Consider the following 14,019-nt stretch of genomic DNA (forward strand, 5'->3'; position numbering starts at 1 on the left):
CTGGCTAACCTTGTCCACATACCACCAACCAGGTTTCTTATGTCGTCTTCCCACCTTTTAAATTGTCTCCCCCGTCTTCTCTTTTTGTTCCTGGGGTACCATTCTAGAACTTTTTTGGTCCATTTTTCTACGTTATCTCTTATCATGTGCCCTGACCATCTCCATTTTAATTGTTTTACTACTTTTTTTACTACATAGCTCGGTCTTAGAGGTAGCCGTCGTGGTGAAAAGATTATAGTCGGCCTACAGATTTTGTTCATGTAGTAGTTGCTTCCGCCGTAGGACGCCGGGTGCTTGTGATCAGTATAAAACTAAGCACCACGCGCGAAAAAAAAGCCGGCCAAGTGCGAATCAGACTCGCGCACTGAGGGTTCCGTAGTACAATCGTATTTTATCGACATTTTGCACGATAAATCAAAAACTACTTACTAGATCTCGTTCAAACCAATTTTCGGTGGAAGTTTGTACTTCGTATATTTTTTTTAGTTTTATCATTCTCTTATTTTAGAAGTTACAGGGGGGGGGGGGGCACATATTTTACCACTTTGGAAGTGTCTCTCGCGCAAACTATTCAGTTTAGAAAAAAAAATGATATTAGAAACCTCAATATCATTTTTGAAGACCTATCCATAGATACCATAGAATTTTTTTTTTCAGCAAACCCCACACATTTGGGTTTGATGACTACAAAAAATTTTTTTGAGTTCTAAGTATCCCCGCCCCAAAGTTTATTGTTTTTTTTCTATTTTTGTGTAAAAATCTTAATGCGGTTCACAGAATACATCTACTTACCAAGTTTCAACAGTATAGCTCTTATAGTTTCGGAGAAAAGTGGCTGTGACATATGGACTGATAGACAGACAGACAGATAGACAGACAGACATGACGAATCTATAAGGGTTCCGTTTTTTGCCATTCGGCTACGGAACCCTAAAAAGACGCCTATTCACTCTTGACTTGAATATATCCTTATTATAATAATCTTTTAATATTATTAATAATAATGAAATGTAATTCTTCTTCAATCCTCAGCAAATCCACGACCACATAGCCTACAGGTACGAGATCCTAGAAGTGATCGGCAAAGGTTCCTTCGGCCAAGTGATAAGGGCCCTGGACCACCGCTCCGGCAACCAGGTCGCGATCAAGATCATCAGGAACAAGAAGCGCTTCCACCACCAGGCGCTGGTGGAAGTCAGGGTGCTGGACCATCTCAGACTGAAGGACAAGGACCAAACGCACAACGTCATCCATATGCTGGACTACTTTTACTTTAGGAACCATTTGTGTATCAGCTTTGAGCTTATGAGGTAAGTATATCAAGTAATCTTTAAAATGAAAATGAAAAATAATAATTTACCCTTATCTATTTTTTTTAATTAATTTATTTTATACTAGCTGATGCCCGCGACTTCGTCCGCGTGGAATTAGGTTTTTAAATATCTCGTGGGAACTCTTTGTTTTTCCGGAAAAAGACGACAATTTCGACGCAAGTATGATTTGTACAGCAACTAGCTTATGCTCGCGACTTCGTCTGCGTGGACTATACAAATTTCAAACTCCTATTTTATCCCCATAGGGATTGAATTTTCAAAAATTCTTTCTTAGCGGATATTTACGTCATACCTATAAATTTCAGCCTGATCCATCCACTAATTTGAGCTGTGTGTTGATAGATCAGTCAGTCAGTTAGTTAATCAGTCACCTATATATATATGTATACCTATATATTATATAGGTCAGACCTATATATTATCTTTTATATAATATATAGGTAAGACAGCATGGTGCCATTTATGATAACTCAAGAGTTCGAGACTCTACCGCCGGTCCCTCTAAATTTTCGAGGTTGTGTGCGTTTTAGGTAGGTACAGTTCTTATTAATTTTTTCAAACGTCAGCATGGTGGACTATGGCCTACACTCTTCTCGTTCTGAGGTTTTGAGAGGAGACCTATGCTAAAAAAACTGTTAGGCAAGGAATTTCGATTCGAATACCTAAGTAAAAGTCAATAAAGTCAGTTGATGTTTTTTTTTCAAAACATGCAACACAGCTGAATTTTGCTTTTTTTGAACAAACATGTCCGTTAAGTTCTATAGGAATTCTATTACAAAAATAGCAGAACGAAATAATGAATTCTGAAAATCTGACAATCCTTCAATTAAAAATTTAATTTTAGAACATGCAACCCACAAAAATGTACCGACCAGAAAGCACGAAATTTTTCTTTTTATAGAAAACCAAGTCAGCTTTTTTGAACAAACATGTCCGTTACGAATTACATTCTTAATCCATACTAATATTATAAATGCGAAAGTGTGTCTGTCAGTCTGTCTGCTAGCTTTTCACGGTAATGAAATTTGGTACAAAGTTAGCTTACGTACCGGGGAAGGACATAGGCTTTTTATCCCGGAAAATCAAAGGGTTCCCACGGGATTCTAAAAGGCCCGTCTAATTAAGCGTTTTTTTTTTTTATTCGTTATAGGCGCACGCTTGACCACGATCACACCTGATGGAAAGTGATGATATGGCCTGAGATGGGACGCGTTTGCCTAGAAGGTGCCTATTCACTCTTGTTTTAAAGATACCCGGATTATATGAGATTTAGTACAAGGCTAGCTTGCATCCCGGAAATTGACATAGGCAACTTTTTATCCAGGAAAATCAAAGAGTTGGGAACGGGATTTTTAAAAACCTAAATCCACGCGGACGAAGTCGCGGGCATCCTCTAGTAGCATTATAAATCAAGCCCGCTGAAGAATCCTTCAATTAAAAATTTGCTTTAAAACATGCAAAAACTTGCAAAATTGCTGCAATAAAAAAAGTACAGGCTAGGTAATATCGAATCAAGGTACCGATTTGCCTAAAAAGCTGCAAAGCTAATGAATAGCTCAGTTTAGGGCCGGTGTCATGCCGTACCAGGAAGAGTAAGCTATTGTGATTAATTTCACCAGGAACCGCATTAGCCGTTTTCATTAGGGCTTGGGCAAACACAACGTGAGTCGGCTCACGTTATGTTTCGGTATATGGTAGACTGCTGTTGAAGCTGTGGTAGCCTAGTGGTTAGGATGTCCGCCGAGGTTGGGGGTTCGATCCCGGGCACGCACCTCTAACTTTTCAGTTATGTGCGTTTTTAAGTAATTAAAATATCACTTGTTTTAACGGTGAAGAACGGTGAACGGTGGTAGACTATGGCCAAAACCCTTCTCACTTTGAGTGGAGACCTGTTCTCTGTAGTGAGCCGGCGATGGGTTGATCATGATGATATGATAGACTAGCTGATGCCCGCGACATTAGGAATTAGGTTTTAAAAATTACGTGAGAACTGAGATTTTCCGGGATAAAAAGTAGCCTATACCTACCCGTTTGTGGGGTTATGGATATACCAAACAATCTACGTGGATTAAGGTTTTTAGAAATCTAACCAAAACCAAAAAATAGCCTATGCCTTACCTTACCTGCATCTAAACTATCTCTGAGCCAAATGTCAAGTGAAAAGCTAGCAGACAGACAGACTGTAGAAGACAGAGAGAGTGTGGAGTATGGAGCATGGATTAGACTGGCTATAAGTTTTATTGCAGTTGCCGTCGTGCGTCGCTAGCATCGCGCTTTCTCTGACCAATCCTTTATGTCGATAGGAGCCGCATCAGCCGTTTCGATTAACCTTTAATGCACGAATTATTCAATATAAATATTGTACCTTATGCCAATAGCGGTTAAGGTCATAATGCCATGCATTTTGTCATTTCTTGCAATTAGCATAAGCAGTACATTTTTAGACATGGTAATCGTATTTTCTAGGTCGTAGGTTCAATTATGGCCTTGAGCATTAACTAAAGATAGCACAATAAAATATTTAACTAATCTTTATCTTTTATTATCTAATCTAGCTTATCTTTAGTATCGCTTATCTAATGTCTTACGCTTCTAGAGCACGGGCCTCCTCTCAGAGTGAGAAGGGCTTTGACCTTAGTCTACCACGCTGGCCAAGTGCGGATTGGCAGACTTCACACACCATTGAGAACATTATGGAGAACTCTCAGGCATGCAGGTTTCCTCACGATGTTTTTTTTCACCGTTAAAGCAAGTGATATTTTTAAAACGCACATAGCTCCGAAATGTTAGAGATGCGTGCCCGCGATCGAACCCCCGACCACCAATTAGGAGGCGGACGTCCTAACCACTATAGGCTGTCACAGATTTTGCTAATTAATTTCGTAAAATTACGCCGATTCGTATTTTTTTTTTTTTTTTTTAAAGAATATTAGCCATTTTTTAAATGACTAATATTCCCCTTTCCTCTCCAATTAAGCGTCAAGCTTGTGCTAGGAGTAGGTACGACAATAGTGCAACGGGCGGGGTTTGAACCGTCGACCTTTCGGTTTTCAGTCCACTCCTATACCGGTTGAGCTATTGAGGCTCATTTGATAGTCTGCCAATCCGCATTGGGTCAGCGTGGTGGGACTATGGCCAAGCCCTTCTTGTTCTGAGATTAGACCCCTGCCCAGTAGTGACCTGGCGATGGGTTCACGATTTTTTTTTTTTTTTTTTTATTTTTTTTGTCGTAAAGCACTGTCACCAGTACTTTACTACCATTACAATCTAGCCTATGAAAGAGGCTAATAAGCAATATTATATTAACCTAAACTTATAAACGTACTTATACCTAAGAATCTGTCCATTGACTTAGCTTAGTTTATAGTTAAGATACCTTATTGGAAGACACTTTGTTCTTGTGTTCTTTAATGGGTTCACGATGATGATGATGACGTCAGCTACTCAATAAATTGTTTCCGTTTCCCGTTGTCAGTATCAACCTGTACGAGCTGATAAAGAAGAACAACTACCAGGGCTTCAGCCTGAGCCTCATCAGGAGGTTCGCCAGCTCGCTGCTCCGCTGTCTGAGGCTACTCGAAGCGGAGAACATCATCCATTGCGATCTCAAACCAGTAAGTGGACCTCATTTTGATTTTTAGGGTTCCGACTTCCGTACCTTAAGTGGGCTCAGTTCGGTGCTTTCTTCATACAAACGTAGGAGGGTAATTACTGTCATTATATGATATTGTATGCTCAAAACTAAGTATTATATCGATTAATCTCGTCATTATCTAGGTTTATTGATATATGAAACATTAAAAAAATATATGTTTTAAAGTTACGAGCCTCAAAAGATTCCTATTTTAAGACAAAATTTATGAAAACTTTGGGCGTTAATAAATAAGATTAGAGGTATGAAAATTGTAAAGGAATTTAACATTAGACATAGTTTATTGTTTATTAGTTTATTCATTAGTTGAAATAACTATACTTTGTAGACATAAAGCTAGTAGTTTTTTCTCAAAAATACTTTTCGTAAACCCTTGATTTCGGTGAAAATCATCGTGCCTCTCACCTTTCTCATACAATGTCAAGTGAAAAGCAAACAGGTTCGGTCGATCGTACTGCGTCACCTTAAAAGGAAAAATTGAGCCCTTATAGACTTTGATGTCGGCCCGTCTGTCTGTCGTGTCTGTCAAGAAAACCTATAGGGTAGGTACTCCCGGTTGACCTAGAATCATGAAATTTGGCAGATAGGTAGGTCTTTTTCTTCTCGGAGGTCTTATAGCACAAATAAAGGAAAAAAAAGTCCGAAAACCGTGAATTTGTGGTTACAACCATCACAAAAAAATATTAAAATGTGTTCACGAAAAAAATAATTTACTAAATCACATGTAGGTGGCGCTGTATGTCATTAACTTGCAGTGATCTGCATAAAAGTGTTAGATATACTTTGTGCGATGGTACGGAACCCTTGGTGTATGAGTCCGACTAGCATAATTCGGCCGGTTTTTTTATTATTAGGTCTGGCGGTGATGCTGCACGTATAAAAAATGAAATAAAATAACCACCTAACCCTATTGTTGTCACTTGCCTGCAACCAATTCACCTCAAACTACCATAATATAGCTATGTGCTAATTTTATGTCACCTCTTCCAGGAAAACATCCTCCTCAAAGCGCGAGGCAGTTCCTCAATAAAGGTGATCGACTTCGGCAGCTCGTGTTACACGCACGCTCGCGTCTACACCTACATCCAGTCGCGGTTCTACAGGAGTCCTGAGGTCATACTGGGCTTGCAGTACGGCACCGCCATCGACATGTGGAGTATGGGTCAGTATTTTGCAAACTTACCTTTTTAACCGACTTCAAAAAAAGGAGGAGGTTCTCAATTCGTCGGAATTTTTTTTTTTTTTTTTTTTTTTTTTTTTTTAATGTATGTTCCCCGATTACTCAAAGACGCCTGGACCGATTTTGAAAATTCTTTTTTTGTTTGAAAGGGTATAGTTCAAAGTTGGTCCCATTTAAATTTGGTGAAGATCTGATGAACATCTTCGAAGATAGATACTGGAACTCCTCAACGGATAAGAGTAAATTGCTCGCGATCAGTGTAATAGCTTAGTAAACAGTAGATTTTTAACCAGTCATAGCATAATTCCATGGGGCCACTAAAAATTGTGAAATAAAAATTTTTTACAAAAAAAATAAAAACCGACTTCGATACACAAACACTAAAAATTGAAAAATAATTTAATTTATTACCGAATATATTATGTATACAAGAGTTAATATAGTTCCATAATAATATTTTTTGGGGTCGGTGCCAATGAGGTGCCATTGTGGAGTCTCATAAAAATATGAAGTCTAGACGATTCGCGCAGCTAAAGCTAATTGGCACCGGCACCAAAAAGTATTATTATGGATCTATATTAACTCTTGTATACATAATATATTCGGTAATAAATTAAATTATTTTTCAATTTTTAGTGTTTGTGTATCGAAGTCGGTTTTTATTTTTTTTGTAAAATTTTTTTTTAAATATACCACAGATGATAAAGCAGCAACAGGTAGTATATACAGAGTGTGACCTGCAAAAACTTAGCGGTATTGGTATACTACTTACCTAAACACAATCCAATACCAATAACCAGTTGCCTCATTTTGTAGTTTTAGTGATTTAGTATTTTTCAAACCCCCATTTAACACACTTAGGGGTGAAATTTCGAAAAATCCTTTCTTAGTGGATACCTGCTCTTTACAAAGAACACATCCTCCAAATTGCATGTCTCTAGGACCAGCGGTTTAGGCTGTAGGTACGTTGATATAAGTCAGTCAGTCGGGACTTTGAATTTTATATTTATAAATGCTTTCTGAAACTCGTAGTAACTGGTTGATTAATTTTGAAAAATCTTCGAAAGAAATAGTGATTCAAATTATAAGTGACAGTTACCGAACCTAGTGCTAGGAACAAAAACTTTTAGGCAATCACATATTTAAATTCCCCGACACGAAATTAGCAACTTTTATGGTAAAATTACTCCCATAACCAACAAACCTGTTGGCGAATTTTTGAAATGACTTCCAAAATGTTTTGTTAAAGCGATTATGATCCTACGTAGATTGTAATAGTGGTAACAATCGCTTGAACAATATCGTAATTTTAAGACATTTGAGCAGTTGCGGGTGTTACGTAACTGACAAGTTTGTAGAAAGCCGAGAGAAAGGCGTCAAAGACCACGTGCGATCCGCAAACACCGACATACCCAAAAGCCTGCGTCATTTACGCAATAGAAGACGGATTCACGTATTTTGAATACATCAGTTTAAACTGTTATGACATATTATGTGCCATATTATATACTAGCTTATGTTCGTGACTTCGTCTGCTTGGACTAAACAAATTTCGAACCCCTATTTCACCCTCTTAGAGGTTGAATTTTCAAAAATCCTTGCGGATGCGGATGCCTACGTCATAATATCTATCTGCAAACCAAATTTCAGCCCGATCTGTCCAGTAGTTTGAGCTGTGCGTTGATAGATCAGTCAGTCAGTCACCTTTTCCTTTTATACTATATTTAGATTATGTAATGCAGCATCTGCATCTCGATATTAGGAACTGAGGTATGAAATATAGGGAACGATTAACGCTTTTGTTTGATTGACACTAACTAGTTGCAAATAGCAAGCAAATAGCATGTTGCAGAAGAATCATCATTAATCATGGATATTATAATATACTTAACGACCTTAACGTGTAGTTTAGCAGAGCCTTATTATAGCGGTGGCATAGTACCTACCTACCTACTTACGACAGAAGAAAAAGACAATAGTAACATCAGGTTACATAAATCAACTCACCTCTAGATAAATTAGGCGCCCAAAATCTTAATAAATCTAAAGTAGCTTTGATCTTTGCTACAATACATTATTTACATACATCATATTATGATACCTAGATTATTTTGAAATATTCATTTCATCCACCCTCGAGGAACACATTTCGCAGTCGATCTCCAATTTTTATTGTCATTTTTCATAAATTACCTACGTCTTGTCTTCATCTCCCTTTTGGCATTTTCTCGGTATCGATAATGAGTTTTAGAAACTATAAGTAGCATCATCATAAAATTGCCAATTTGATTCCAGGATGTATCCTGGCGGAACTCCACACGGGATACCCTTTATTCCCGGGAGAGAATGAGGCGGAACAGCTAGCATGCATCATGGAGCTACTGGGACCACCGCCTCCCGACCTGCTGCTGCATGCTACAAGGAAAAGGTTGTTTTTTGGTAAGACGATTAAGGAATTGTATAACATTCCCTTTGTTCCCGGGCGAGAACGAGGCGGAGCAGATAGCTTGTGTCAACATATCGCTGCAATGCAAGGATAAGGCAATTTTTTGGTAAGTTACCTACACAAGGAATTTAATGATAGTTTGAAATTCTTAAGAATTTATCTTGTCATGAATAAGCGTTTGATAGAGTCAACTACATGAAATATATGTGTTGGCTTTGTTTAAAATTAATTGAAGGAAACAGGACTACCTTACTAATTACTCAGTTGCAAGTAAATTTCCTTCCTAGTAAATTTGAATCAAAAGTTTCCCCCCTTGTCCGGTCCTTGAATACCTCATATAATAGGATATGTTCTACAGAGATACTGGTTCTTACAAATCAAACATCTGACTATTGGAAAGTGTACAATAATACCTACTATGAATAAATGATTTGATTTGATTTGAAATGATATTGTACATTTTTTTTATTCAGATACAAGTTAGCCCTTGACTGCAATCTCACCTGGTAGTTAGTGATGATGCAGTCGAAGATGGTAGCGGGCTAACATGAAAGGGGTATGGCAGTTTTTATTAAACCTGTACCCCTTTGGTTTCTACACAGCATCGTACCGGAACGCTAAATCGTTTGGCGGCGCGGCTTTGCCGGACATTCAGATAATTTTGCTGGTATGTGTAAGTTTTTGCTTTTAAATAAGGATCAATTTTTATTGATGCAGACTCCAAGGGATCGCCACGGACGGTGACGAACTCCAAAGGTCGGAAGCGAAGACCTAGTTCACGGACGCTCTCGTTGGCCGTCCGAAGCGATGACCCAGCCTTCCTGCATTTCTTACATCGATGTTTAGAGTAAGTGTTTTTTTTGAGTTATTTTATTTTACTCTCGAAGCGTTGGTATAAGTTTCACAAATTGCTATTGCGCTGGAACCATGTCTCATTGATTAACATCGAAATGATGTAATTTTGACGTCAGCCGAAATAAAAATATACCATCAGCTCGAAACTTGAGCCTAGTGCTGACGTCACTAAAATGGCGGCCACGCGCATTCGCAATTTGCGGGACTTATTTAAGGCAATAATGTAAACCAGTCAGTCAGTCAGTCGCCTTTTCCTTTTTTATATATTTAGATGTTTGCGTAGTCTTAAACCTATAACACAAGAAATTGATCTTTCAAGTTTATGTAATGTCTAGTAAGTATAACCGATACAATAAAAAAAAAAGCATATTACGAAATGAGTTATCATTAAAAGCATCTTCAAACACCATTGTCTTATGAGGGTCTTACGCCATTTCACTGAACTTTTGACACTATTATGTTACTACATTTACTAAACCAACAAAAGAAAAGCATGTGATGTACCCACTGTTATAATAATATCGCTCATTATGACACAGTTACAAAACTCATGTGTTAATACTATAGTTTTATTTAAAGAAAAAGCAATAAGCTGGTGGGATGATTCAAGGAGGCACACTTGGTCCAATAGTTATGAAACTGTTTCATCATCATCATGATCAACCCATCGCCGGCTCACTATTATTCGCACTATTATACTCACTCACTAGGATTTTGGCCATAGTGTACCACGCTGGCCATGTGCGGATTGGTAGACTTCACACACCGTTGAGAACATAATGGAGAACTCTCATGCATGCAGGTTTCCTCACGATGTTTTCCTTTACCGTTAAAGCAAGTGATATTTAATTAATTAAATCGCACATACCTCTGAAAGTTAGAGGTGCGTGACCGGGATCGAACCCCGGACCTCCGATTAGAAGGTGGACGTCCTAGCCACTGGGCTATCACAGCTTCTGTTTACTGATGGCTCAAATCCAACAAACCATTGTAAAATTAACACGATATAAAAATATAATTGGTATCCACAGAACTGAATAAACCATTTGGCTACCATACAATGAACCAAAAGCTCAACTTGCTTTAATCCGCTGAAACAGATCAAATCTGTATGGTGCAACATGCAGCATGCGATTGAGCACCATACAGATTTGATCTGTTTCAGCGGATTATAGCAAGATAAGCTTTTGGTTCATTGTATATCATGGATTCCGCAAGATAACGCCTGCTTCTATACAACCATTGACTACTTTTTTTACGTTTATACAGATAGATCTACTCAGAAATAAAGCAAAATTTAAATAGAAATAAAATGATCTCGTTCTATCTTTTAATATCTCTTTGCTATAGTGGTATATCTTACCTTTTTAACCGACTTCAAAAAAAGGAGGAGGTTCTCAATTCGTCGGAATCTTTTTTTTTTTTTTTTTTTCCTTACTAAGTACCTATCTCCTTATTACCTTTTATCTTCATAATAAACAAAAGAGAAACACAATTTAGTATTCGTGTAAATAGATTGCAATAATTATTCGCCGAATAAAAAACGAACGTGTGAACTAATAAAGTAAAACCTGTGCAATAATACACCCATTATTCAAATGAGTGTGTAATGTAGATAGTACTTCACGATAATATTTACATATCATGACTATGGTTACGTATGCAAAAAATACAAATAATGACGAAGTATCAAAAAGTAAAACAAGTTACACCATGTAACTACGCGGCAGAAAGTGAAGTACATCGCCTTTAGAATGACATTTCGGCTTTGTAGAGCGTTGTCCCTGTCACTCATACCTATATGACGTTTTGCCGGGACAACGCTCTACAAATCTGCTATCTCCTTCTAAAGGTCGATGTACATTACTTTCGGCCGCGTACTGTACATCCGTGTGGATTATGGTTTTGAAAAACCTTGGGGGAGCTTCCAACAAGGTAACCTGCGCTTCCCGGTGCGAAGTTGTTATGCTAGCAACATTGGGACCCTACATATTGTATCGATTTTTCGAATGATGTTTCCTACCCATTGCCACTCTAGTTTCCCAACAAGTTGATGCTATGTCAGATTACTCTGATTTTCCTAAATGAGTGAGTTGCTATGTCTCATTAGACATAGCAACTCACTCATTTAGGAGAATTCCATCCAGTAATCGTTGAGGGCTCTGCTTTCGAAATTGTAGACGAGTATTCAATAAAATATTTCATGAATATTTTTGATTTAGGTGCAAATTCGTCAATTTTTATTTCCTAAACTAGCTGATGCCCGCGACTTCGTACGCGTGGATTTAGATTTCTTAAAATCCCGTGGGAACTCTTTGATTTCCCGGGATAAAAAGTAGGCTATATCACTCTCCAGGTCTTTAACTACACACCCATGCAAAAATCACGTTAATCCGTTGCTCTGTTGCGACGTGATTGAAGGAAAAACCAACAAACAAAGACACTTTCGCATTTATAATAAGGGTACTGAGGTACTGATAAGGGTACTGATTTAGGTGCAAATTCCTTAATTTTTATTTCCTAAATTACCGGTAACAAAGGCAGACAATTCCGCCTAATCAACAAGAATTTCTTGTCAACAGCAAAACTACGGCAAAATAATGTAATACAGTAGACTTTCACACAAGTTCACACCTTTTTGTTTATGTCAGGGGACGGAAGGTGTTTGAAATAGGGTTGTTAGTCTTCCGATATTTTTGTACTTACCTAAACAATCAAAAACTCGAATAGCTTAGCCGAGATATGCTATGGGCGTGGCCGCCATTTTAGTGACGTCAGCAGAATGAAGTTTCGAGCTGATGGTATATTTTTATTTCGGCTTACGTCAAAATTACGTCATTTTGATGTTAATGAGACATGATTCCAGCGCGATAGCAATTTGCGGGAATTATATTAAAGATAATCAACGAAAATATAAATACTAGACGATGCTTGTGACATGATTCGGGTGGATTTTGGTTTTTGAAATTTTCGTGGGAACTTTTGATTTACCGGGATAAAAGCACCCTATGTCAATTCCCGGGATGTAAGCTAACACGTAGGTACCAAACTTCATCAAAATCGGTTGAACAGATGGGCTGTGAAAAGCTAACAGACAGACAGACACACACGTTTTCGCATTAGTATGGAAGTATGGATGTAAAACAAGGAGATAATATTATTGCTTACAATAATATGTACCTACGTCCAGCAGTGGACGTCTATTGATTTATGATGATGATTGAGAAATCGGAATAGAATCTGACTCAGAAGGCTTATTTGGATTTTCTAAACGAGTTAGTCGACAATTCTGCGGCAAAGTTACTTACATCACTAACAGATTGAGCAGATGATTGAGTGATAACCGGTTGGATTGTACGATAATAAAAGTAAAAGTGAATTCTCACGATCGTAAATATAAAGATATTTAAAAAAAACATACCTACGACATTCTCATCTCTTTCATACGAGTAGTTGGTACTGGCTTATGCTCGCAATGTCGTCCGCGCGGACTACACAAATTTTAAACCCCTATTTCACCCTCTTATTCGTAAGGGTTGAATTTTCAAAAATTCTGTCTTAGCGGATTCCTACGTCAGAATAGCTATCTGAACGCCAAATTTCATCCTGATCCGTCCTGTAGTTTGAGCTGTGCGTTGATAGATCAGTCAGTCAGTCAGTCAGTCACCTTTTCCTTTTATATATTTAGACTAGCAGTTGCCCGCGACTTCGTCCGCGTAAAATTTCTGGTTTCTCATGAGATCTGAAATTTTCCCGCTGCAAGAGGCCTCACTTACCTACTCCCGCAGTCTCACCTTAAGGCACGGAACCCAGAATACCTAAATGCCAATTTTCATATCTCTAACTCAAAAACATATGATTTTCAACCCCCATTTCACCCCCTTAGGAGGAGAATTTAGTTAGATCCTTTCTTAGTTGCAAATTTCAAGTAAAAATAACAATAGGTAGTTAAAACTTTTCTATAAAACTTATCCCCCCTATTTTACCACCCTTAAAGGGGAAATTTCCCAAATTGAACTATACAGATTTTTATTATTTAAAGCTAATAACCTAAATGTCGATTTTCATGTCTCTAACTTCAAAAACATAGGACTTTCATATAACCTTCGACCCCCCCTTTCACACCCTTAGGGGGCGAATTTTTCAAAACGGTTTTTTAGCTGAAACCTACGTCCTAGAAAGAACCAACCTTCTAAATTTCAAGTTTGTAGGCTTTATAGTTCCTGAGATTACGTGATTAGTCAGTGAGTGAGTGAGTGAGTGGTATTTCTCTTTTATATATTATAGATTAAGATTTGGTAGGTATTATTAGAAACTATAAGGAGTTATGTTAGGTAATAAACGTCATGAGAAAACCTGCATGCCGAGAGTTCTCCATAATGTTCTCAAAGGTGTGTGAAGTCTGCCAATTCACACTAATTAATCAGCGTGGCGGACTATGATCTAACTAAACCATTTTTATTCTGAAAGGAGACTTAGTAGTGAACCGGCGATGGGTTGATCAAGAATTTGATGACTCGTGAACGACTTTACGAGAGAGTTTGTGACATAT

The 14,019-nt window shown here is 37.9% G+C and overlaps 1 protein-coding gene across 2 annotated transcripts in view; it reads left to right on the plus strand.

Annotated features, from left to right (window-relative positions):
- Positions 1-14,019, plus strand: part of Dyrk2 (Dual-specificity tyrosine phosphorylation-regulated kinase 2) — a 59,952-nt gene that overhangs the window by 25,694 nt on the left and 20,239 nt on the right. For both annotated transcript variants that reach the window (XM_069500808.1, XM_069500800.1), the window contains exons 4-8: positions 1,033-1,310; positions 4,810-4,948; positions 5,977-6,148; positions 8,462-8,605; positions 9,330-9,459. In XM_069500808.1, coding sequence (XP_069356909.1) covers positions 1,033-1,310; positions 4,810-4,948; positions 5,977-6,148; positions 8,462-8,605; positions 9,330-9,459 — 863 coding nt within the window. The remainder of the gene's footprint in view (positions 1-1,032; positions 1,311-4,809; positions 4,949-5,976; positions 6,149-8,461; positions 8,606-9,329; positions 9,460-14,019) is intronic.

This window comes from Maniola hyperantus, chromosome 1 (assembly GCF_902806685.2).
Source record: "Maniola hyperantus chromosome 1, iAphHyp1.2, whole genome shotgun sequence".
NCBI classification, from domain to species: domain Eukaryota; kingdom Metazoa; phylum Arthropoda; class Insecta; order Lepidoptera; family Nymphalidae; genus Maniola; species Maniola hyperantus.